Source organism: Dendropsophus ebraccatus, chromosome 6, assembly GCF_027789765.1.
Source record: "Dendropsophus ebraccatus isolate aDenEbr1 chromosome 6, aDenEbr1.pat, whole genome shotgun sequence".
NCBI lineage: Eukaryota > Metazoa > Chordata > Amphibia > Anura > Hylidae > Dendropsophus > Dendropsophus ebraccatus.
In genome coordinates, this window is record NC_091459.1 from 6575078 (window position 1) to 6600663 (window position 25586).

General features: G+C 41.4%; 1 protein-coding gene across 6 annotated transcripts in view; it reads left to right on the plus strand.

The window, feature by feature from the left end:
- The window catches only part of TNK2 (tyrosine kinase non receptor 2), a 157160-nt gene that overhangs the window by 95038 nt on the left and 36536 nt on the right, over nucleotides 1-25586 (plus strand). For all 6 annotated transcript variants that reach the window (XM_069974438.1, XM_069974439.1, XM_069974437.1 and 3 more), the window contains 8 exons: nucleotides 4268-4445; nucleotides 7629-7699; nucleotides 9976-10182; nucleotides 10602-10754; nucleotides 12869-13146; nucleotides 17464-17590; nucleotides 19052-19198; nucleotides 23306-23400. In XM_069974438.1, the coding sequence (XP_069830539.1) occupies nucleotides 4283-4445; nucleotides 7629-7699; nucleotides 9976-10182; nucleotides 10602-10754; nucleotides 12869-13146; nucleotides 17464-17590; nucleotides 19052-19198; nucleotides 23306-23400 (1241 nt within the window). In that variant the 5' untranslated portion in view covers nucleotides 4268-4282. The remainder of the gene's footprint in view (nucleotides 1-4267; nucleotides 4446-7628; nucleotides 7700-9975; nucleotides 10183-10601; nucleotides 10755-12868; nucleotides 13147-17463; nucleotides 17591-19051; nucleotides 19199-23305; nucleotides 23401-25586) is intronic.

The window sequence follows — 25586 nt, forward strand, 5'->3', positions numbered from 1 at the left end:
GGTATCAGGTGTTTGGGCAAGGGATGCATGGACATCTCTAACGATGTTCATGCTGCGCAATTATCGGGCAGTCTAATGGTGCGTTTACACAGACAGATTTATCAGACAGATTTTGGAATCCAAAGCCAGGAATGGATTTGAAAGGGGGGAAATCTCATTCTGTCCTTTATGATCTGTTCCCTGTTTATAGTCTGTTCCTGGCTTTGGCTTAAAAAATCTGTCTGTGTAAACGCACCCTAATAGGTCCAGTAAAGGAGCGCCGATCTAGCAGATTGGCACTCGCTTACTAAAATGATTGGGCCTTAGTCGGCTTGTGTAATAGGACACTGAGGGACTGCATTGACAGAATTAGTGGTCGTGTGGGGAGTGGATCGCACTGCTACCATGCTCTCTCCCTGGCTGGATCTCTTGATCACAGTTGGTCTTACCAGTGAGACCCGCTGTAATCAATAACTTTTGACATTCCTGATGACGTAAATAGAAAAACAGCAACCTGCAAGTGTTAGGACTTACCATATACTTATATATACCGTATATGATGACAGGTACGGGGGAAGTTATTTTTGATGACAGTGACAGTAAAGCCCATACATTTAATTTCTATAGTAGAAAACTGCGCTGAGCGAATGCAGCCGCTTAGGCGCAAATATTTTGGGGAAACCATGATTACATTTAAGCCTTTAAGGAAAAGAAAAAAGAAAGCTGTTCTAGTTTTCCAGCAAAGGCATATGCTTCCAATTGTTTGCACATTTTTCTTAAATTGTTTTATGAAAGCAACCAGGGCGGAGGAATCCAGGGCATTCTGTTACTTTAGCTGTTCATGCAGTTTAAAAACATAAACAAGTTTACATAATTTTTTTTTTTGTCTGGTTTAACCCCATCCCACACTCTGACATAACAGTAAATCAAGAAACTCAGGTAGTTCAGATTCTTGACATACTATTACAGCAAGGTGATCATGCGGGCAAAATGGCCCTGTGCCCAGGGAATTACAGGCGAAGGGAACAGCTAGAATATACAACCACACTCCTGCTACCAAAACTCTGATCATGGCAATAACATGTACCTGTCATTATAAAAAAAAAAAAGCTTTTGACATGTTGAGGAGATGTCAAAAGTTTTGATGAGTTGGGATCTGAGTGTTCAGTTCCCATCAATGTTTAGCTGATGTGTAGCCGGGACTTAAAATGGAGATTGTGTCATGCAGCGAGATGGACATCCCTGGGAGCAGGGGGAGGGAAGTGTTTAACGCATTTCTCCTGGATATATGGAGATCACTAGGGGTCTGAACACTCAAACCCTGACTGATCAAAACAGCAACCTGCAATGCCAGGACTTACCGTATATATATACTCCCTCACACGTCATACACACAATAAAACCTGTTCTAAAGATTTTTTAAAACTGAGGTTCTTAGCAAACCATTTGAAGAAATAGAATGCACCATCTCACCACATTAAGGCGACTACGTTTTTTGTGTATGTTAAAAAAACGGATGCACACGCATCTGTTTTTTACAAAAAAAAAAAAAAAAAAAAGATAAAAAAACGTATTGCAAACACGTAGTGTGAACCCAGCCTTACACTATGAACCTGACTCATCATGTGACACAGAGTTGGCAGAGGACCACGCTTAGCGCAGTCTTCTCCCGATTGGTACGCATCAGAACACTCAGACCTGGACCGATCAAACCTTTTTACATGTCACTTTAAGGGTTAAATAAGCACTGGCATTAAGAAAAACTTTTAACAGCTTGGGGTCTCACCGTTAAGACCCCTTTTGATCAGACATCGAGATGATTGACAGCAGGTAAGTGAAGTGAGCTTCCTCCTGCTTCTCTCAACTGGTTCTTCTGACTGGTGGGGGGTCTCAGCAGTGACCACATGCATGGGAAGCAAAGTGTATACCAAGGTAAACAGAGATATACACAGAGAGTTTAGGATCTTCATGTGAAATGTTTGGGCTTAAAGTAATGTTATTGTACTTGTCACACTTCACTTGCATGTACACTCAGGGTTGCAGTGTGTCAGCGCCATCCTATGTACATGGATGTAAATAAGTAAAACGTGGCAACAGTTTAGGTTTGACTGACATTAGCAAGTGGTGACAAATCCTGAGAACCAGCCAGGGACCTATCACCCCTCACCTTAGCAGGGGATCGCTGCGATTGCGATTGGTCCCTTATGCTGCGTTTACACGGAGATATAATTTGCCCAATCGAATGTTTAACGATTTCAAAGTAACAATGTGTTTTTTAGACAGAACGATATATCGTTTGGAAAAATCGTGATTGCGATCGTTTTAAGATCGCTTAAGCCTATCTCACACATAGGGTAAATCGGTGAAAGACGGTTTACACTAAGCGATCTGAGAATTTTCAGTGAATGTCCAACGACGATTTGATCAATGGTCGCTTGATTGTTCGCTGTGCTTAAACAAGCCGGTTATCTCTCAAATGCGATCGTTATTGTGAAAATTTGAACGATAATCGCTCCGTGTAAAAGCACGATTAGAGAGACCAATCACAGTGTGAAATGGCAGGGGGGGTGGCTTCTGACAGCTCTCCCTGCTATGATCTCCTCTGTTGCCCAAAGTAAAGGTTCATTTACACAGAGAAATTTATCTGACAGATTTTTGAAGCCGAAGCCAGGAACGGACTGTAAACAGGGAAAAGGTCATGAAGGAAAGACTGAGATTTCTCCTCTGTTCAAATCCATTCCTGGCTTTGGTTTCTAAAATCTGTCAGATAAATCTGCCATAAGCACAAACACATAATAAAGATTTTTACCCTTTCCTGCCCTAATAGTCAACCCTGTCTCCTGTAGCTTTATTTAATAGTCATCCCTGTTCCTTTTGGCTGTACCTGATGGTCACCCCTGTTCTACCTATCTTCTCCCCTGTTGCTGTACCTGATCTTTGCTCTTGTTATTATACCTGATCACCACCCGTTAGTGTATCCGATTGTAACCACTGTGCACGTAACGTCCCTGCTGTTACTGTACCTAATAATCGATCTTGACATTTTAAAAATTTGCCCTTCTCAGTTCTATGCCGACAGAGCAAACATATTGTGAATCTAAATTAACAAATCTAGAAAAATGCTAATGTTTTTTAATGACATTTTAGAGGTTTTTTTTTTTTTTTTACCAAAAATATTACCAAAATGTACTACTAACAAGTAAATTTTTTCAGGAGGACAAACTTAGCACAAAAACGAGACCGGTATGATTTGAGAATCTGACCTTTCTGCTTTATGTGGCTGTGGAGTTAAGGGGGTTAACTGGAACATCCAGTCATCTGGTCGGAGTTGTGCTTTAGTCCTGCCAGCTTCCAGTGACTATTTGCCCCTTGCTCAGCCAATCGCAGAGCTGGGTTTTCAGTGTTTGTGGGACATTATAGGAAGTTAGCAGAATGAGTGCATAGCCAGGATCGGAAGGTCTGACCGCAGGGAAGGAGAGTCTTTTATTATTTTAGATGGGTACTCTGGCCATTTAAACTTACTACAGTGCTAGCGCTGCATAAAAAAATAGACGTCCTATTCTTTCCTACGTGCGCTCCCCTGGGATTTTCCTGTGGCCTCTTCAGACCCTCACTAAATGCCCCTGCCGCTACTTCCTCATCTCTTTGCCCATGTGGATTGTGTGGCACCACTGCAGACTATGCGGTTTTTGTCTATAACGATTTCAAGATGATTTTTGTCTAAATAAAGTACCGTGTTTTATTGGATTTGCTGGAATCCTTTTTATTGCACTGATCAGCATACGATTTGCCAGCGTCACAGCATTACAGCGTTCACAATCTTCTAGTTACTTCTCTGAACTCAAAAATCTTCTTGTACTATATTTATCCTGTGCGTATAGTGTCCAATAATCATATAGTGTCCTATCAGTTTTCGTTGCTGCAGTAACCTGTGCTGCCTTCCCATAACAAGTGGAAGTCTAAGAGAAGTGTGAAAATTTACACAGGCTGCCAGCTTCCTAGAAGCAGATAGCATACCCAGGCCATTCTCCCCAGGGTGTTGACAGATTTTATTGCCCTAATCTCCTTCAGCTAAACAGCTTCTTTTTAGAACCCTTTGTATCCCACTGGTTTTCACACACTAAGGAAGACCTCCGATCTCTCCCATTGAAATTAATAAAAAGCCATTATATCTCCATATAAGGTTTGCAGAAAGAATGAGGGATCTTGTTCTTTTGTTCATTCTGAGTATCATGCATTGCATATTTGCTATGTCTCATTTTCCTTTCCTTGCTTTTTTCTTCCACAGAGGTTGGGCAGTAGCATGCAGGCAGATGAGGGCTCAGAATGGCTTTTAGAGCTCCTGAGCGAGGTGCAGCTGCAGCAGTATTTCCTACGCATACGTGATGATCTGAACATCACGCGTCTTTCCCACTTCGATTACGTTAAGAATGAAGATCTGGAGAAGATCGGCATGGGCCGGCCTGGTAAGTCATCTTGCCGATGTTAGTTGTGTTTATGCTGGAATGACTTGGGAGAGAGCATGTTATCTTTTTATGTACTTGAGTCTTATAGATGGATGAATGAAGCAAAGCGTTTCTACTTTGTGTAAAACATTATTGTATTCTATTACTGTGAACAGTAAATAAATACAGTAATACCTCTGTACTCGAATCCGTTTTGGAAGGCTGTTCCAGAACCGAGCAGGTCGAGAACCAAGCTGTGTGTTCCCATAGGGAACAATGTAAATGTTTTTAATTGGCTTTTACACTCCAAGATTTAGGTGCAAAACACCCAGCCCACATAGTGTAAAGACTAGTAGTAAGTAGCGGGGCATCTTGCACCACTACTTAGGGTACTATTACACGGCCCGATAATAACTGTAAACGATTGCCGACCTGCTAGATTGTAGCTCGTTTACTGGGCCTATTACACGGACCGATAATCGTTTAACAAGGGCTGCATGGACATCGTTACCGATGTCTTTGCAGCTCTTGCTTAAACTGCATACATTACCTATCCATGGTCCAGGGCTTCTCTTGTGGTCCGCTTCTCCCCGGGTCCCGCGCGCTGCAGCTTCAGAGCGGCCTGTCTTAGCTGACAGGCTGCTCAGCCAATCACTGGCTGCGGCGGTCCTGGCCAGTGATTGGCTGAGCGGCCAATTATCTGAGGCTGAGGCTGAGTCAGCAGATTATCGTTCCGTGTAATAGTACCCTTACTGTAAAGGAGCCCCTCATTATGACAGGAATCCCCGCTCCTTTACAGTGTATCAGAGGCAGAGGGAAAGGCAGGAGCGGGCAGCTGTTTGACCTTGTTATGTTGCCCTTGCTTCTCCCCGCTGCAGTGAACCGCTTCCTGGACCTCTCTACGGGCTGCCCTCTCCTGCCTTTCTCTCTGCCTCTTCTACGGGGAACACCTGTTTGGAGCGGGGTTCCCCCTCATTTTGATGGGAATCCCCACTCCTGTAACCTTGGTCTTCCTGAACAACTCAATAGCTCTCAGTTGAAAAATAGTTTAGCTGATAGTTATCTCTCCTGATTTGTTCGGATACCGAGCTGGTCGGTAGCCGAGGTATTAGTGTATATGTTTATCTAATGTTGCGCCCCATGCCTCCACTTTCTAACCCTGGCAACAGTATGTAAACAGAGTCTGTCTGCCGCAGTAATCCCAGGTCCTGACACGATCATGTGATCACAGAGTCTTTTTGTTCCAATGGATGATGCAGTCACGTGACTGTCATGTAACTTAGGGACGTGGTATTGCTGTGTGTGGTGTTCCGAGAGCAGTTACTTTGGACAGTATTGTAAAAAAAAATACATACTGATATACCTTTTACATTTCCCAATCAAATAATAATTCAGTAGAGTTTACTTTTTCGACAGTGTAACAAACCTTGTCATAGATATGAGGAAAATAAATAGCAGGTAAACATGTTCTGTAGATTCTCATTCCCATATTCTGGCTTGACAGGTGCTGTAAAGAGTCAATGTCCGTACTGACTTAAGAGAAGATAGCCCAGTGATGTAGCTGTAAATTTAACTCTTTGTTGTTCTGTTTTGGTGCCTCATCTCCCTCCACCCCTCCCCTCTCCGTAGAGAACAATGAAGAGGGGGTTAGAGCTTCAAACTGCTTTTCTGTGATAAAAATGATTTTTTTAGGCTAATAAACCCAATTACAAAGTTTCTTAAAATCGCCTGTACTATTGATTTCTGCACAAAAAAAAACAGTTACACTTTTAAAGCTGAGGTTGGGATCAGATTCGCACCCTGTAAGGAACACTTTCCCAAGTCTTTTGCATTGTGAATACAGTGATATGGAAGCGGCCTGTGTGCTGTGCTGGCACCACCTACAGGTTTTCAATTATTAGGAGACATACAACATCTAAAAAATGGCTCCATATTTCGTATATATCATAATGTATATCATAACAAATATGTCAACAAAAATGACCCTCCTGATAAATGTGTAAAGATACTTCAATCATCCATTGACGCTGCCGGTTATATTGTGACTGATAATCCAGTAGGGATTCACTGCAGGTTAGTAACAGGATCCTGATCTTCTGTTCTTACATATGTGTACAGTATAAGGCTATGTTCACACACAGTATTTTTGCTCAGTATTTTGCAAACAAAACAAGGAGTGGATAGAAAACACCGAAACGCTATGTTCTCACACAATGTTGAAATTTAGTGGATGGCCGTTATAATTGCCATTATTTTAAAACAATGGCCATTGTAATCCTATGATTGTAATTGTTTTGATTTGAGAAACATAGATGACATGTTAGATTTACTAAAAGGCGAACGGCGTAAACGCCCCCGCCCCCCCCCCCCCAATTAAAGTGTGACGATATCCCCTCCCCTCGGTGACGCGGTCCGGTTTGATTGTAATGGAGACTCATCTCAGAGGGGAGGGAATATCGTCACACTGGGGGCGCCGTCGGTGCATAGAGATGGGCCGGTGCACAAGCAGAAATTGCCACAGAGCGCGGGAACCTGGTGGCCTTTTTTTTTTTTTTTTTTAAGTTCTGTGGCAGCAGAATCTCTGTGTCTGCACCAATAAGGTACTGAAAAAATACATTTCCATGGTGGTGATGGTACATTCACTATAATGTAAAGGCACGTATGTGGTTTAAAAAAAAAAAAAAAGAATTGCTGACACATTTACAACACTAAATTGTGAATAATTTTATTGGGAACTTTCCTGATCCCATGAAGAATAAACTGCACTAGTTATATTCAATAACAATAGAACAGGTAACAAATGATAAAAAACTTTCATACAAAATCTTTAACTTTTATCATCAGACCTTGAGTTTTCTATAGTTTAGAAAATCATTATTATTTGTACCTCCAGTGAGGGCCGCAGCCTGCCAGTGCTTTATCAGGAGGCAGCCGCTTATACCCTAATGCTGCTGAGGAGTCTACTACATCTTCCATTAGCAGATTTCCGTAAGACCTGGGATTCACTGCTAGAAAACTATAAATATGGTATACTTTTTGGAGTAACTTCTACAGATACTTTGCTAGTAAATGTGACTTGCTGTGTCTCTGTTGATGGTTGTGTTATCATTCATCCTTCTTGTTTTTATTACGCGATATTACAAAGTATATAACAAAACACCAGGTGCTTGTTTCATATTTGTGCCTTATCTGTTTTTCTCATAGGCCAGCGGCGTCTTTGGGAGGCAGTAAAGAGAAGGAAAGCAATGTGTAAACGTAAGTCCTGGATGAGTAAGGTAAGCGAGCACTGATCACCCAATAATCCCCAGCTGTGATAAGATATTGTTATGTTGTCTGAAGAGAAATGGTTTTAGGGATTATAGATTGAAATTATCTACTTGAATTGTCTTTAGGATACTTTTTGTTTGTTTGCCTTTGACAGTAGTTGGTGAAGAAAGCTTAAAGGGATTCTGTCACCTCCAACCCACCTTCCTCAAAACCCTAAAATAGTCATGTGTAAGTAGGATAAAGGATGCAGATTCCAATCTATAATTTGTGGCTTTCTACTCCTTTGTATTTCACAGTTTGTAGCCTACATACTGGGCATGCTGATGCATAGAGAAGGGCTACTTAGCTACAGAATATAATGCAGTGGGCTTCTTTATTAGTGGCATTATAGCAAAGGAAGGCAAGAAGATAGCAAGATAAAAATATATGCAGATATTGTATACTGATGAATAATCTACTGATAACTTAAGTTTAGCGTGTGTTTTGGAGGTGACAGAGTCCCTTTAAATTGGTAACATCTCTTTATAGATAGATATTTTATTTATAGATATATTGTTATTATATAATTCTAGATATATTTGTAAATGTCAGTGAAGCTCTAAGCCTAGAATGGGCCCTTAAAACACATGATTTTGGTGGCTCCAGTGGTCTCCTGAATGGACACTAAGGGCCCTATTACACGGAACTATAATCGGCCGATCTGGCCGATTACCGCTCCATGTAATAAACTAAATGATCAGCCGATGACAACGATCATCGGCAGATCGTTGATATAGGTTTGGACCTATAATTGTCGGGCACCGACCGTGCATCGGTATGTGTAATAGTGGTGAATGGCCGGTGGCTGACGATTTCCAAACTGTATACATAACCTATCCATGCTGCAGGGCTCCTCTTGCGCTCTGCTTCTCCCGGGGTCCCCCCCCCATCGGCCCATGTAATAGGACCCTAAATCACTCAACTTAGAGGAGCAGCGGGGGAAATGCTTGCTGCAGAGAGCTGTAAGCACATGGCATGAATGGTCCATCTCCTGGGCACTTGTAATAGCAGTAGTCAGGACATTAAAGGGGACCTCCGGCCAAAATTATAAATTGGCTGCAGACAAGGGGGGGGGGGGAGGAATAATAAAGGAGCTCTACTTACCTGTAGCCCCTGCTGCACTGCGTCACAGGCTCACTTACTCCCGACGGAACTTATTTTCCGATGTCATCACGACCTGGGAGAATGTATCCAACCAGCTGATTGCCCGCTCAGCCAGTCAGCGACTGCAGCATTGTCCTTTCCCACTCACTGACCGGCTGAGCCGACAATCCATCAGGGTTGTGATGTCACTAGAGCAGGAGATCCAGGAGGCTGAAAGGGGGCCATGATTGGCAAAGCAGAATGGGGACAGGTAAGTCCTGCAATCGATTTTTCTCATCGGCCGGACTTCTCCTTTATGGCTATGTTTACACACAGTATTTTGGTCAGTATTTCTGTCAGCATTTGCAGCCAAAACAAGAAGTGGAATCAACAGAGAGGAATAATAATGGAAAGATTTGGACCGTTTCTGTATTTTCAACCCACCCCTTCTACTATACTGACAAAAATACTGTTACTTTCTGTTACTTTTTGCATTCAGCATTTGCTCCATAGACAAAGGTTATGGAAACATATTGTTCTCTTAAAAAATAATATAAAATTAGGAATTGAATGAGTTAATATTGTTCTCTGATCCTTTACTTCACTGTTCTGTCCTCTGTCTACAGTGTTAGAATGTTTGGGTCTGGGGTTACTCTGAAAATAGAACCCACCCACTCAGTATCGCATGTCCCTCCATGCTCAGTGCTGGGACTAGTGACACACGGTACAAGTCTCAGCAGTTGTCTCTTTCTCCAGTCAATCAAAGAGTAGAAGGATGGATAGATCCAGCTGCAGGGCTATCTGGCAGCGGAAACTTCTAATCCTAGCTGAGAGATTTGCCGCACTTTTCCAGGAAACACATCACACAATCAGCATTAAGTTTCTGCAAGTATACAGTACAGATATGTCATAGGGACCCCTAAACTGAGATTACAAGCTCTATAGATGTACGTTCTCATAGCTGCCCAACACTAGGCTTAATGATTGCTTTTCTGATGATCCTCAAAGTGTATAGATACACATAATATAATACAAATATATGTATTTGTATAGAGGGAGGGTGGTATGCATTCTGAGATGAAGTATTATCATCTTATTCTGTATGAGTTTATAGTTTATATAGGAGCAGTCTTAGAAAATAATCATGTGTTCTTTTTTTCAGGTTTTCAGTGGAAAGCGCCCAGATTCAGATTTTCCTCCTCTACCCCAAAGTACTTTTCGTAAACCCCCTAGCCCACCACCTCCTGAAGGGCAGCAGGCCCTGACCTGTCTCATCAGTGAAAAGGACATCTCCCTTTTTGAGAAACTTGGGGATGGGTCTTTCGGTGTGGTTAGAAGAGGGGAATGGAACACCCCTAATGGCAAACTGGTAGGTATCTATATGCATATTAGGAAAAATCAGAAGCATCCAGAAAAAAGTGGCATAAAACAGGAAAAGGGCACAAAAACCATCTGCTCTTAATGCACAAAACTGCCACGAAGACACATATAGGATTTTAATGCTAATTGGAGTATTTAAAGTGTATCTCCAGTGGTCGTGCAGCACAGCAGAACCCCATTCCAGTGCCAAAATAGATGTGCATTACAGATGCAGGCGATAGCTCCCTCCTGTCTATCCTCCAGCTGTTCTCCCCACAGTGGACCTTATTAGCATAGCTCCTCCCTCTCTTACTGGACACTTCCCTGTAATGTCCAACAACAGTAGTAATTAAAAAAAGCGATGCCCCTTGTTATTATGTAATTCATCATGCATAGCTCTACAGATTGCACATTCTTTCTGTCTTTCAGTTTAATGTCGCTGTAAAGTGCTTGAAGACGGATGTACTTACACAGCCAGACGCCTTGGATGATTTTATTAGAGAGGTCAATGCCATGCACTCTCTTGACCATGTCAATCTCATCAGACTTTATGGAGTGGTCCTTACACATCCTATGAAAATGGTATGCTGTTGCTTTATCTGTATTCACATTGTGACAGGATTATGTATAGCGTTATTGGATAACATTATATAGCAGCCTATTTGTTTTAAAGAAACTCTGTTAGTAGTTATATGGCGTCCTATCTCAGGGTGGCATAAACTAGAGGCAGAGAAGCTGAACAGAATGATGTATCACTTACATTGTTCTGTGCAGCTGATCCAAAGATCTCCTCCTCAATAACATGGACAATAACTAGTCCTCCCCATTATGTGCATGAGCTCAGTAGTCCTGGATATTCATGAGAAGCAGAAAGCTCCGCCCACCATCTGCTGATTAGCAGTTATCTATATATGCTGTGTCTAGGCAGTCACCTGTCAATCAGCAGCTGGAGGTTGGGGGGAGGGGTGTGACAAGAATCCTGTTCTCCTGCATATTAGGAGAACGGCTGAACAGAATGATGTAAGTAATACACAGATCTATTCAGCATTTCTGTCACTAGTTTATGCTGTCTTCATTTAAGGTGGAATAAACCTAGTGACAGATTCCTTTTAAACACTATGGCTCAGATTTATCTAACTGTGTTAGATGCAAACTGGTGTACAAGTGAATGTAAGAAACTATCAAATAGATCTTACTAGCTGTATATGGCTGTTTTCCTTCCTTCCCCCCCACCTTCATTTCTTATTTGCTTATCACTAACGGTCCTATTACGAAATGACTATCGTCTGTATTTGGCCGATATGGGCCGATATTGGCCGTTATGGCAGATAATCATCTTGTGATTATCGACTAAGATAGCGATCTTCTACCGACGCTCTGTGTAATATCTATCCCCGCGACCTCCCTGGCTTTTACCCGCTCGCTCCTGTCGCATGTAATAACGCCTGCAGTGAGTGAAAAATGAGGAGCAAGCGAGCGCTGACCTGCCAAGTCCCTCTGTAATAGCGGCTTAAGTGAAAGCCATCTTCAGCAGAGTGAAGACTGGCTTACACTGCCTATGCAAGCCTATGGAGGATAGCAATGAGTGAGCAGCTAGTGCTGAGAAGCAGACAGTATGCAAGATTTCTGGCCAAAGAAATTACTTAAATCACAGGTTAGACTGGTCAGGAACTTCTATAAGTTTTTTGCAGTGAGCTAGGATAGGAGGGTCTCATTTTTGTTTGTGTATATAGGTATAGCACAGAGACTAGCCTGCATCCACACTGTAGCTGAACCTAAAAAAAGGCAAGCAGACACAGAGATGGAGTTGGCAGGGTGGTAACCATCGGGGAAATGCCCTATACTAGTGATAGAATGGCCAGACGTAGTGCTGCACCTCATGTACATACAGGGGTTGACAGCACATCCTAAAAGTTATACTTTTCGGCTATGTTCCCATAAAGTCACCTATAAAGACGTAGAGGAAACATCGCCTTAAAGGGAATCTGTCACTTGGTGTATGATGCCTTAAATGAGGGCAGGATAGACTAGTGACAGAAATGTTTAATAGATCAGTGTATTACTTTGTAGTACATCGTTCTGTTCTCCTGATATGAAGGAGAATGGGCTTTGTGCCACCACACTACCTCCACCCTCCAGCTACTGATTAGCATTTGTCAATACTTTCTATACCATGTATAAGCAGACAGCTGTCAATTAGTGGGCTCATGAATATCGAGGGCTACTATGTGTGTGTGTGTGTGTGTGTGTATATATATATAATATAATATATATATATATATATATATATATATATATATATAAGAGAGAGGACTAGTATGCGGTTCTCAGAATCCTTGATATTTAAGAGGCTCTCTGAATCAGCTGCACTAGTTTATGCTACCCTCACCTTTAGACTGGTCAGCAAAAACCTACTAACAAAATCTTCCCTGTGCCAGTGGCAACCAGGTTATGTAACCTTCCAACCTTTGGGGAAGCTGTTCTACAAAAAGCGCACATTATAATTTTTTTTGTCATTTTCACTCCTGTTTTTAGCCAAAAATATGACGCAAAATACTAACTAAAAGTGTAAACCATATTCTCATTTATAATGTAATAATTACAAGTCTATCTGTGGCTATTCTTCTATGTTTTGGCATATTTCATGTTCCAGATTTGCCTAAATAGCTACCAGTGTCCTCTTTTCTGTTATCCAGGTTACAGAGCTTGCCCCATTGGGCTCTCTTTTGGACCGCTTACGTAAGAACCTGGGCCACTTCCTCATCTCCACACTGTGTCACTACGCTATACAGATTGCTAATGGCATGGCCTACCTTGAATCTAAACGTTTTATCCACCGGGATCTTGCAGCCAGAAATATTTTGCTTTCTTCAAATGATTTAGTTAAGATTGGAGACTTTGGTCTTATGAGGGCCCTGCCCAAGAATGATGACCATTACGTCATGCAAGAGCATCGTAAAGTACCATTTGCTTGGTGAGTATTGTAATAAAGCTACGCAGAGGCCTTACAAACGGACCAGAAAAAAATTGTACTGTACAAAAATATTCTGTAATTAAAAAAAAAAAAAGATGAAGACAGTTAGACAATAGATTATTAGGAATGTTGTTTTTCAAATGATTGTGATAAGGAATGCTTTTAGTGTACATCGACATTCTCCGCTAAAAGAATTGACATTGTCCATTATTTGAGCAGGCGGTATTTTTGGTGGTTCATGCGTACGCTGGAAAGTATACGATATACGGCTGCACAGTGCACACTATGTATGAATCTACGGCCCTATCGTAAACGGACCCGTAAAAAATGAACAAGACCATTGTTTGCGGCTGGAAACGCGGCCGTGGATCGACAGGCGGTCCGTACGGAGTACTTCAAAAATAGCCAGCAATGATGCCGAATGCCGATGCCTCTAATAGTTAATATATTAAATTAATAAAACACATTTTATTTTGTAATAAAGTGCCTTTCGTTGTTCAATAATTTAATTCTGACGAATCCATCATTTTGCAATTAAATATACTGTTAAAATAAATATATATATAAATAAATGTATATTTATATATATATATAATAATTATTTTTTGACAGTATATTTAATTGCACAATGATGGATTCGTTAGAATTAAATTATTGACCAACGAAACTGAATTTATTTCAACGAAAAAGTGTTTTATTCATTAAATATTAATTAGTACAGGAAGCTCCATAAGCCGTTAATTCATATGCCGGCAATAGAGCTTTCTGTACTAATCATCACTTTACTTTAATGAAAACATCAAATGTTTCTTCTAATTATGTTATCACAATAGCATTATTAGAAGAAACATTTAGAATTATATGTGCGCTCAGCTGATTGGCTGATCGGCTCAGCGCACATATAATGAGCCGGTCCGCAGTACAGTGACTTCATTGTGCTGCGGACCAGCGAAGAGACAACATCGGGGTGAGTATAGAGCTCTCCCCACCCCCTCCCCTGCACTGTACCCCTCCCAGCAAGGAAGGGGGGTCACTTAACCCCTTCCTTGCTGGGATGGGTGCAGTCTGACATCAGTCTGGCCCCCAAGGGGTTAAGGGGGATGCAATACATTCTCCCTTAACCCCTTGGGGGCCAGACTGTAAGCAGCGATCTGTAAAGATGCTGCATACTGTAAGGAGCACAACACCGCTCACAATGATGGGTCTTGTGCTCCTGTTTGTGTGTTTTTTGTGTGTTTTCTCCCTTTTTGTTTTTCAGATATCGGTATCCTGGGGATTACGTCGGACTCCGTGGACTACGTCGATGACCAGCGTTTTTTTTTTTTTAATAAAATGGTCAATGAGGGGTGTGGGGGTGTTTTTATTTGAATAAATTTTTTTTTTAACTTGTGTCTTCTCTTTATTTCTTTACTTTATAGACTTAGTAGTGGAAGCCGTCTAATAGACGGAATCCATTACTAAGTTGGGGCCTAGTGTTAGCCGGTATAAAATGGCTAACACTAACCCCCCATTATTACCCCAGTACCCAATGCCACCAGGGGTACTGGGAAGAGCCGGGTGCCAGTGGTCCAGGAGCGTCAAAATTGGCGCTCCTGGACCGGGCGGCAGCAGGCTGGTAAGATTTAGGCTGGGGAGGGCCTAAACCAATGGCTCTTCCCACCCTGGTGTTACCAGGCTGCTGTCGTTTGGTTTTTAACCCGGCTGGTTATAAAAATAGGGGGGACCCTATTTTTTTTTTTTTTTTTAAATAAATAATAAAAAAAACGCATAGGGTCCCCCCTATTTTTATAACCAGCCGGGTTAAAAACCAAACGACAGCAGCCTGGTAACACCAGGGTGGGAAGAGCCATTGGTTTAGGCCCTCCCCAGCCTAAATCTTACCAGCCTGCTGCCGCCCGGTCCAGGAGCGCCAATTTTGACGCTCCGGGACCACTGGCACCCGGCTCTTCCCAGTACCCCTGGTGGCATTGGGTACTGGGGTAATAATAGAGGGTTAGTGTTAGCCATTTTATACCGGCTTACACTAGGCCCCGACTTAGTAATGGATTCCGTCTATTAGACGGCTTCCACTACTAAGGCTATAAAGTAAAGAAATAAAGACAAGACACAAGTTAAAAATTTTTTTATTCAAATAAAAACACCCCCACACTCCTCATTGACCATTTTATTAAAAAAAACAACAAACAACCGCTGGTCATCGACGTAGTCCATGGAATCCGACATAATCCACAAGATACCGATATCTGAAAAACAAAAAGGGAGAAACACACAAAAAACACACAAACAGGAGCACAACACCCATCATTGTGAGCGGTGTTGTGCTCCTTACAGTATGCAGCATCTTTACAGATCGCTGCTTACAGTCTGGCCCCCAAGGGGTTAAGGGAGGATGTATTGCATCCCCCTTAACCCCTTGGGGGCCAGACTGATGCCAGACTGCACCCATCCCAGCAAGGAAGGGGTTAAGTGACCCCCCCCCCCTTCCTTGCTGGGAGGGGTGCAGTGCAGGGGAGGGGGTGGGGAGAGCTCTATACTCACCCCAATGTGTCCTCTTCGCTGGTCCGCAGCACAATGAAGTCACTGTGCTGCGGACCCGCTAATTATATGTGCGCTCAGCCGATCATCCAATCAGCTGAGCGCACATATAATTCTAAATGTTTCCTCTAATAATGCTATTGTGATAACATAATTAGAAGAAACATTTGATGTTTTCATTAAAGTAAAGTGATGATTAGTACAGAATGCTCTATTGCCGGCAATATGAATTAACGGCTTATGGAGCTTCCTGTACTAATTAATATTAATTTAATGAATAAAACACATTTTCGTTGAAATAAATTCAGTTTCGTTATTCAATAATTTAATAATAACGAATCCATCATTGTGCAATTAAATATACTGTCAAAAAATAATTATATATATAAATATAAATTTATTTATATATATATTTATTTTAACAGTATATTTAATTGCAAAATGATGGAGTCGTTTAAATTTGATTATTGAACAATGAAAGGGACTTTATTACAATGAAAATGTGTTTTATTAATTCAATATATTAACCATGAGAGGCATCGGCATTACTGCAGAAAATCGCAAACCCCGGTAATAGCAATTCATGTAAACTGTGTTCCCTGCTTTCCCAGATGCATCCAGAGGTGTTTCCATCACTTTCTTAAGATTTTATTTGTTATTTTTAGTTGAACCAGATTTCCAAGTAAATGACCGTATGTTTTGAGCCGCATGTCTATTTTTTCCCACGGCCGTAGTTTCATCCGCACATTTACAGCCGCATAAAAAATACAGCCGCACAGTTACTTGGTGTGAACCTAGCCTCAGTCCGTCTAGTCACATGACACAGAGCTGGTAATGCGCTGCGTCCGGACTTCACCTGTCCTGTTCTCCTGATTGGTCACAGTTTAAACACTTAGACCCCGACAGATCATAACTTTTTACATGTCTCTGTAACATATTATTTTTTTTATGACTGTGCCCATTTAAATGATATTATATATTACTTCCCTTCTGTAGAACATAGTAAACCTGCTTTTCTTACCTCTCCACGCTCTTCTGGTGTCACCCTGTGGTGTTTTCGGGTCCTCTGCTGAACGCTCCTACTGCCACTTCCAAGATGGACTTGCTCAGCCAATCACTGACTGAAGTGGGATTGGCTAAGCAAGCTGTCACTGCTGAGATGACTCTGTCTTTTAAAGTAGCAATCAGAGCATTTAGCGGGGGACCCAAAGATGCCGCAAGACATCGGTGGAGCATGATGAGGTAAGAATTAGAGATGATCAAACATCGGGAAATCCTAGGTTCGATCGAACTCAAACTTTCTTGAACCTGCCGCATTTGATTGCTGATGCCTTCCTGGTCCGTGGGGAAGGAGGAGCGTGCCCGGGGACCGCCTGGAATTCTAGGATTCAGCCGGGAAGGCATCAGCAATCAAATGTGGCAGGTTCGAGAATGTTCGAGTTCGATCGAACCTACGATTTTCCGATGTTCGATCATCTCTAGTAAGAATAGCATGTTTATTATGTTCTACAAAAGGGAGGCAATATATAAAAGTGTTACATGGCCAGCAAACCCCTTTAAGACTTTGAAAGTTGACTTTTTCACTAGGCATACTATTGCTGTTGACCATCAGCTGTCTATTCCGATGCACCCATAAGCATGCGTACTCAGATTGGACTAGAGACCCCTCTGACCGGCATGTGGAAATAATAAGACAATTTGTGTTGCATAAATACAATTTACATGCTTTTTTCCATTTTTACTTATGTTTCTTGCCTCATACCTTCATTGCTATTTTACCAGGTGTGCCCCAGAGAGCCTGAAGACTCGCACATTTTCTCATGCAAGTGACACATGGATGTTTGGGGTGACACTGTGGGAAATGTTCACTTATGGGCAGGAACCTTGGATTGGCCTGAATGGCAGTCAGGTAAGACAGTATATATCACTAGTGTGCCTATTTTAGTAAGATTTGATTTGAATGTAATAAGACAGTATAGTATAGTGTATAGAAATGCCGCTTTCTTTATTCTTTATGTGCCAGTGTGCTGCAGCAACAGCTCCTACTCAGGTGAATAGAAACTGTGACTGCAGAACCCCAATGCCGCTGCTACAGATATATCTGCTGTGGATTCCATGGTGTGAGTTTTACCCTGCTGCTGATCTGCTCCACAGTGTATTTCAAATCAGTTCGGGATCTGCTTCAGAGCTGTTGCAGAAATTCTGCATCCAATCTGGATGTGTAAATCTATCCTTACAGCCATCTTTGTCCTCTTTCTCTGGATAGTCCCATAGATTTATTATGTGGCCATCCAGAGAAACATGATGGAGATCACTATTTACATGAACCAGGGGGTAATTTGCACTGCCGCCAGCTTCTCCCCCCCACTTGTTCTAATGATCAGTGGGGGGCTCAGCAGTGGCTCTGACCCATCAAAACTTTTGACATGTCTCAGTGATATGTGAAGTTTTTCTAAATGACAGGTATGTTGTAAGGCTATAAAAGTAGGTTTTTCCTAGTGTTCTATAAATCTACAGTAGAACCAAAGTATTTGCAAAGCTGCTCAAAGTTTACTTACATTTTGACCATGAAATATTGTTAAAAAGTAGCACATTATGGCTATGTTCCACCTATGTACCGATTACCGCAAACAACAACAATGTCCAGAATTAATGTTCATGATCATTGCAACGGTTTAGCACTAAATGGCCATTCACTAAAGAACGGCGATTGTTTGTATGGAGTGAGAAAATGGCCTAAAGGAGATATATCAGCAGGTTAGAATATCCTAATCCGCTTATAGATTCTAATAGGTCAGGGAACAGTGAGGCAGAGGCTACTTTTGTTATATCCATACACTGCACTGTCATACTTTTATTGCAACGTAAATAAGGAGGTTTGGTGTCCTGAGTCGGTCCTTTACCACTCAAAGGTGTCACTGCAGGAGGCCGGAAGGATGGTCATTAGTATGCATTCTGCAGGAGGATAATAATAAAAAGTCACATCTTTACCATATAGGCAGTGCACACTGATATAATAAATACTGTCTCCTGCCCTATTCGGATTGGCTGCCTGCTGATAAATTCTCTTTAAGCAAATGTAAATTTTAGAAACTGTGCAAAAGACACCATATAATGCTTGTCTGATTCAGCAGCTCCCTCTGCAGGGAAGATTAGGAATAACTGTTCACCTAAAGTACATCAGAAGAGCACTGTCATGATCTGTATTTCATAAGTGTTTTTGAAATCCTGATATAACTTTAGCTTATAAACTTTTACCTGTCATATTAATACCTTTTGTTGGGAATCACTCTTAAAATCCTGTTTGGATCGTCTCTACATTTTATTCAAAGGACTGAACCGTATGTGTCTGTTTATAATGCGTTTGTAGATCCTACATAAGATCGATAAAGAGGGTGAGCGACTACCACGACCAGAAGACAGCCCACAAGACATCTATAATGTCATGCTGCAGTGTTGGGCTCACAAACCTGAGGACAGGCCAACGTTTGTAGCGCTGAGAGACTTCCTAATAGAGGTATGGCCAAGACACGTGTGTAGGCTTTCCAACTATAATCACCATTTTTTTTTAAAACAATCTGCCCTCACCTTTAGGCTATGTTCACGCTATGTATGTGTGCGGCTGTATTTTTTATGCGGCTGGAAATGTGCGGCTGAAACTACGGCCGTGGGAAAAAATAGACATGCGGCTGAAAACATACGGTCATTTACTTGGAAATCTGGTTCAACTAAAAATAACAAATAAAATCTAAAGAAAGTGATGCAAACACCTCTGGATGCATCTGGGAAAGCAGGGAAACAGTTTACATGAATTGCTATTACCGGGGTTTGCGATCCTCTGCAGTATGCCGATTCCGATGCCTCTCATGGTTAATATATTGAATTAATAAAACACATTTTCGTTGTAATAAAGTCCCTTTCATTGTTCAATAATTAAATTTAAACGAATTGCACAATGATGGGTTCGTTTAAATTAAATTATTGAACAACAAAACTGATTTTATTACAACGAAAATGTGTTTTATTAATTAAATATTAATTAGTACAGGAAGCTCCAGTAAGCCGTTAATTCATATTCCCGGCAATAGAGCATTCTGTACTAATCATCACTTTACTTTAATTAAAACATCAAATGTTTCTTCTAATTATGTTATCACAATAGCATTATTAGAAGAAACATTTAGAATTATATGTGCGCTCTGTGGGGGACCCTATGCGTTTTTTTTTTTTAAATAAATAATTTAAAAAAAACGCATAGGGTCCCCCCTATTTTTATAACCAGCCGGGTTAAAAACCAAACGACAGCAGCCTGGTAACACCAGGGTGGGAAGAGCCATTGGTTTAGGCCCTCCCCAGCCTAAATCTTACCAGCCTGCTGCCGCCCGGTCCAGGAGCACCAATTTTGACGCTCCGGGACCACTGGCACCCGGCTCTTCGCAGTACCCCTGGTGGCATTGGGTACTGGGGTAATAATGGGGGGGGGTTAGTGTTAGCCATTTTATACCGGCTAACACTAGGCCCCGACTTAGTAATGGATTCCGTCTATTAGACGGCTTCCACTACTAAGTCTATAAAGTAAGGAAATAAAGACAAGACACAAGTTAAACATTTTTTTTATTCAAATACAAACACCCCCACACCCCTCATTGACCATTTTATTAAAAAAAACAACAAACAACCGCTGGTCATCGACGTAGTCCGACGTAATCCACAGGATACCGATATCTGAAAAACAAAAAGGGAGAAACACACAAAAAACACACAAACAGGAGCACAAGACCCATCATTGTGAGCGGTGTTGTGCTCCGTACAGTATGCAGCATCTTTACAGATCGCTGCTTACAGTCTGGCCCCCAAGGGGTTAAGGGAGGATGTATTGCATCCCCCTTAACCCCTTGGGGGCCAGACTGATGTCAGACTGCACCCATCCCAGCAAGGAAGGGGTTAAGTGACCCTTCTTCCTTGCTGGGAGGGGTGCAGTGCAGGGGAGGGGGTGGGGAGATCTGTATACTCACCCCGATGTTGTCTCTTCGCTGGTCCGCAGCACAATGAAGTCACTGTACTGCGGACCGGCTCATTATATGTGCGCTGAGCCGATCAGCCAATCAGCTGAGCGCACATATAATTCTAAATGTTTCTTCTAATAATGCTATTGTGATAACATAATTAGAAGAAACATTTGATGTTTTAATTAAAGTAAAGTGATGATTAGTACAGAATGCTCTATTGCCGGCATATGAATTAACGGCTTACTGGAGCTTCCTGTACTAATTAATATTTAATTAATAAAACACATTTTCGTTTAAATAAAATCAGTTTCGTTGTTCAATAATTTAATTTAAACGAATCCATCATTGTGCAATTAAATATACTGTCAAAAAATATATATATAAATATACATTTATTTATATATATATATATTTATTTTAACAGTATATTTAATTGCACAATGATGGATTCGTTAGAATTAAATTATTGAACAACGAAAAGGGACTTTATTACAAAGAAAATGTGTTTTATTAATTTAATATATTAACTATTAGAGGCATCGGCATTCGGCATCATTGCCGGCTATTTTTGAAGTACTCCGTACAGACCGCCTGTCAATCCACAGCCGCATTTACAGCCGCAAACAATGGTCTTGTTCATTTTTTACGGGTCCGTTTACGATAGGTCCGTAGATTCATACATAGTGTGCACTGTGCAGCCGTATATCCTATACTTTCCAGCGTACGCATGAACCCGAAAAATCTGGCCGATGATTTACCGCCCGCAATACAGCCGCACAGATACAGAGTGTGAACCTAGCCTTATGCTGCTTGTTCGGAGGGCAGCATATTGTGGAAACAGACGCTGATTTCAGTATTGTGACTGTTACATGTGACTGCCATGTTGTTTTTTTACATGTTCACACCTTTCTAGTCATGCCGCACTTGTCATGTTTTGAGTACATCCACTAAGTTACATTTATGAGCCGAGCACACTATTGTAAACATGAGCTCAGGTCGGCCCTTCATCTGCTATTCGTCAGTTTTCTCCCTATATACATATAATACATACAAAGCCTCATGCCTCACAATATGATGCGGGGCTGCGACTACTAAATTGTCAGTGTCTGAAAAGTTACTGTACATCACAATCACAGATAACACACCATAAAATAGCATGTTTGTTATTACCTTATACTGCAGCAAAACGATGGGAAGCTTCCCTTTTAAAGGGAATGTCTCATCAGAAAATGACTTATGGCTTAAATAATGATTGTATGTTAAACATATTTTTTGGGGGATTTTTGGTGACATTTTTTCTATCAATATTATAAAATTATCCAGAAATCTTGCAGTTTACAATTTTACCACTGGGGGTAAAACTAAGCTGAGAATTCCTGTTGTGTCTGTGGTGATAAGAGGAGGCTGCTGTAAAGTGATCTGTACAGTATTGCAGCGACATGTGACACAAGTAGGTAGATAACATTAGTACAAGACAATAGCGGCTCCCTGTGGAATTACCTTTTCACAGGTCACAGAGCGTGATCAGTAATTTTTCACAATCATCTCAAGAGAAAGAGTCTGTCTATTGTCGTCTATGTCCATGAGTCTTGCTGTAAAGCATGTCAGTAAATGCTGTTAAGAGCAGCCCAGGCAAGTGACCGCCCCCATAACAATGTACAAATAGCAAAATAAAAAAAAAGACGAAAATAGAAACAGATTAGAATGAAAGAACAAGTTTTAGTATCTGACTCTAATCGGTAAAAGAAAATTTAGGTGACACCTTCCCTTTAAGCTGCATGCCACTGTGGGTCTATGAGGGGCTACTCCTGCCATAGCCTGTCCCACCTATACACCTTTCACAGAGATACACCAGTAACTCGGAAAGAAGATCACCCTGCACCCCTGAGCATGTCCAATTTCTGCTACCACCTGTTTTATAATCTCCTTCCAACTTTTTAAACCTGCCCCCTTGTCAGCATCAGGCTCTGCACAATGACGTAGGGATGCTTTTCCTGACTGCAATGTTGTGAGTGTTCAGTGGTGACCCCATTCACAGCACTTGCTGAATTTCGGCTAAAAGTGTAGAAACATTAAGAGGTAAAGTCAAACATTGTTAGGGCCCTATTACACGGCCCGATATTTCAGAGCAAGCGAGCGCCAACCAGTCAGGTCATTGCTCACTTGCTCCATGTTTTGTTGCCCACACACACCAACAGTCAGCGGGGAGCTGCGGGGGAGAGCAGCATCGGGATTAACGATAAGCCAAAATTGTGCGTGTCGGCTGATCATTGATTTAAACCGTGACCTATTACCCAAAATGATTAATATCCGGAACGATCGATACGGCTGGTAATTTCTTTGTGTAATAGGACCCTAAGGGCGGCACTGGTCACCACCCCACCTCCTTACAATCCATTATTTTTTTGACTAACATGCTATACAGTCCTACTGTAATGGTAAGTCACACTCAATAGGTCTGGCACTTTATGGTTGTCCATAGGGTTTACACCACAATCCCATGTGAAAAGGCTTTCATATTAAATAAAGTTTTATAGGATTAAATTACATAAAAGTTACATTGAATCAATATATCTTACTTTTGAAATATGACAAGTCTATTCTCTGTATCACAGGCTCAGCCAACAGACATGAGAGCGCTACAGGATTTCCAGGAGCCAGACAAGCTGCAGATTCAGATGGACGACGTCATTACGGTCATCGAGGGCAGGTACCAGTTCCCTCCCACCTGGGAACTTACAGTGCATAGAAATCTGCATATATTGTAAATTATAGGATAGTTTTGCTATAATTACCTATTTAGCCATTCAATTTAAACTCTAGTAACTAAAGTTATTTTTAATACCTAAAACCATCTACCTGCTCCTGTTTACAGATTGGATATTTGTCACTAGTTTTCTGAGTGTGTATGGTTATAGTAATGAACCCTGTAACCATCCTACTAAATAATTTTGCCTGGTTTTACTAACCATTAAAAGCCTCATTACACTTAACAATTATCGACCTGAACAGTCCGTAATTGGCCAAGTAAGGACGATAATCATTAAGTGTAATAGCGCATGTTAAAAGGCAAGGTTCATCCAGCATGCACTGATGGGTCTTTCAACATGCTGAAAAATCACGATTATGTTACTGACAGTCTATTTCTCGTTCACGTCAGCAGAACACCGTTAACTTCAATTGGCAGCCCGAACAATCTAAAGATGTAATAGTACAGGGAAAGAGGGGGAAGCGAGCACTGAGCTGACAGGTCGACACTTGCTTCCCCTGGAAAATCATGTGATACGGCCTAATACTATAGATCGGTCATGTCAAAATCTGGCTGTGGTGCCATTATTTTTGGCCCACCACACTTTTCCATTGCTGTGTTAAATCTGGCCCTCCTGACGTCGCAGCAGATTATAATATGGGTGGTCCAGATGGCCGCTCAGACCGCCCATATTATAATCTCATAGGCCACAGGCTACTATATAGGAGAATATTTTAGGGACTGGCTTCTAAATAAGACACTATTGGAGAGAGCTGGCCACTATATAAAACTATTGGGGAGGGCTGGCTACTATAAAAGACAGTATTGGGAGGGTTGGCTACTATAGAAGACACTATTTGGAAGGCTGGTTACTATATAAAACACTATTGGGGAGGGCTGGCTACTATATAAGAGACTATGGGGGGAGGGCTGGCTACTATATAAGATACTATTTGGAGGACTGACTACTATATAAGACACTATTGGGAAGGCTGGCTACTGTGTAAGACACTATTGAGAGGGGGCTACCATATGGGACACTATTGGGAGGGCTGGCTTCTATATTGGGCTCTATTATGTGAGCTGGCTACCATATGGGTCACTATTGGGAGGGCTGGCTACTATGTGGGGCATTATTGGGAGGGGGGCTACTACATGGGGCACAATTATATGATTACCCACTGCTTGAGGGATATAATAGGTAACTACCATGTGAGGACAATTACTTTAGGATATGCACTGCCAGAAACGTCACATGCACTTTTCATTAAATATCAAGGTTGGCCTGCAACTTTGTCCAATTTTTTAATTTTGGCCCACTGTATATTTGATTTTGACATTCCTGCTATAAATTGTATGTGGTGGGAGATGGGGGTTACTGATGCATGGGCTTTACAATGTTTTGTATGAGCAGAACAGTAAGAAACAGCAGCATAGCAAGGAAGGGATATACTAAGCACTGAATTGTTCCTGATTGATGATGACAAGCTAAAGGTGATTTCAGCAAAGCGGCAAATACATCACTGAAGCAATCCATCAGCACTAAACTGCTAATGACAGACTAAATTTGGGGAGAGGGGATTACAGCAAGGCAGAGGTGACCAGAGATAAGAAGAAAGCCTTGATTTACCTTTCAGGCACAGTGTGAACTCTCTGAAAAAGGCAGATAGCCGCAGATTTCCTGTACATAATCCATGGTCTCTCCCCTGCATAGCACTAGCTAAATACCACCCCCCATTCCTGTGTTCCTTCTTGGTTTTGGAATTTACATAACAGGGAGTGAACAACAAATTTCAGGGAAGGAAAACACATAGTGACCAAGGCGTTTTTCTGAGGTAAAGGGCCATTTTTGGTGAATAAAGTGATTTACAAATCTGTTAGGTATCACTAGTCTATCACATGGGTGGAAGGTGTTTAAAATGACAGTCACCATTTTATGTGTATATTTTTTATCTAAAAAAACATACAATTTGTGGAGAACTAAAGGTTTGAAGGGGTAACAATTTCAGCTCCTGTAAATCAACCTGCATAACATGAGAGCTAGTGCAAAGTATTGTCCGTATTAACTAAACAGGTTCTAACATGTATAAAGGAGAATTACAGTCTTGTATGTTGATAAAAAATATTTTGTTTAAAGGGGTATTTCA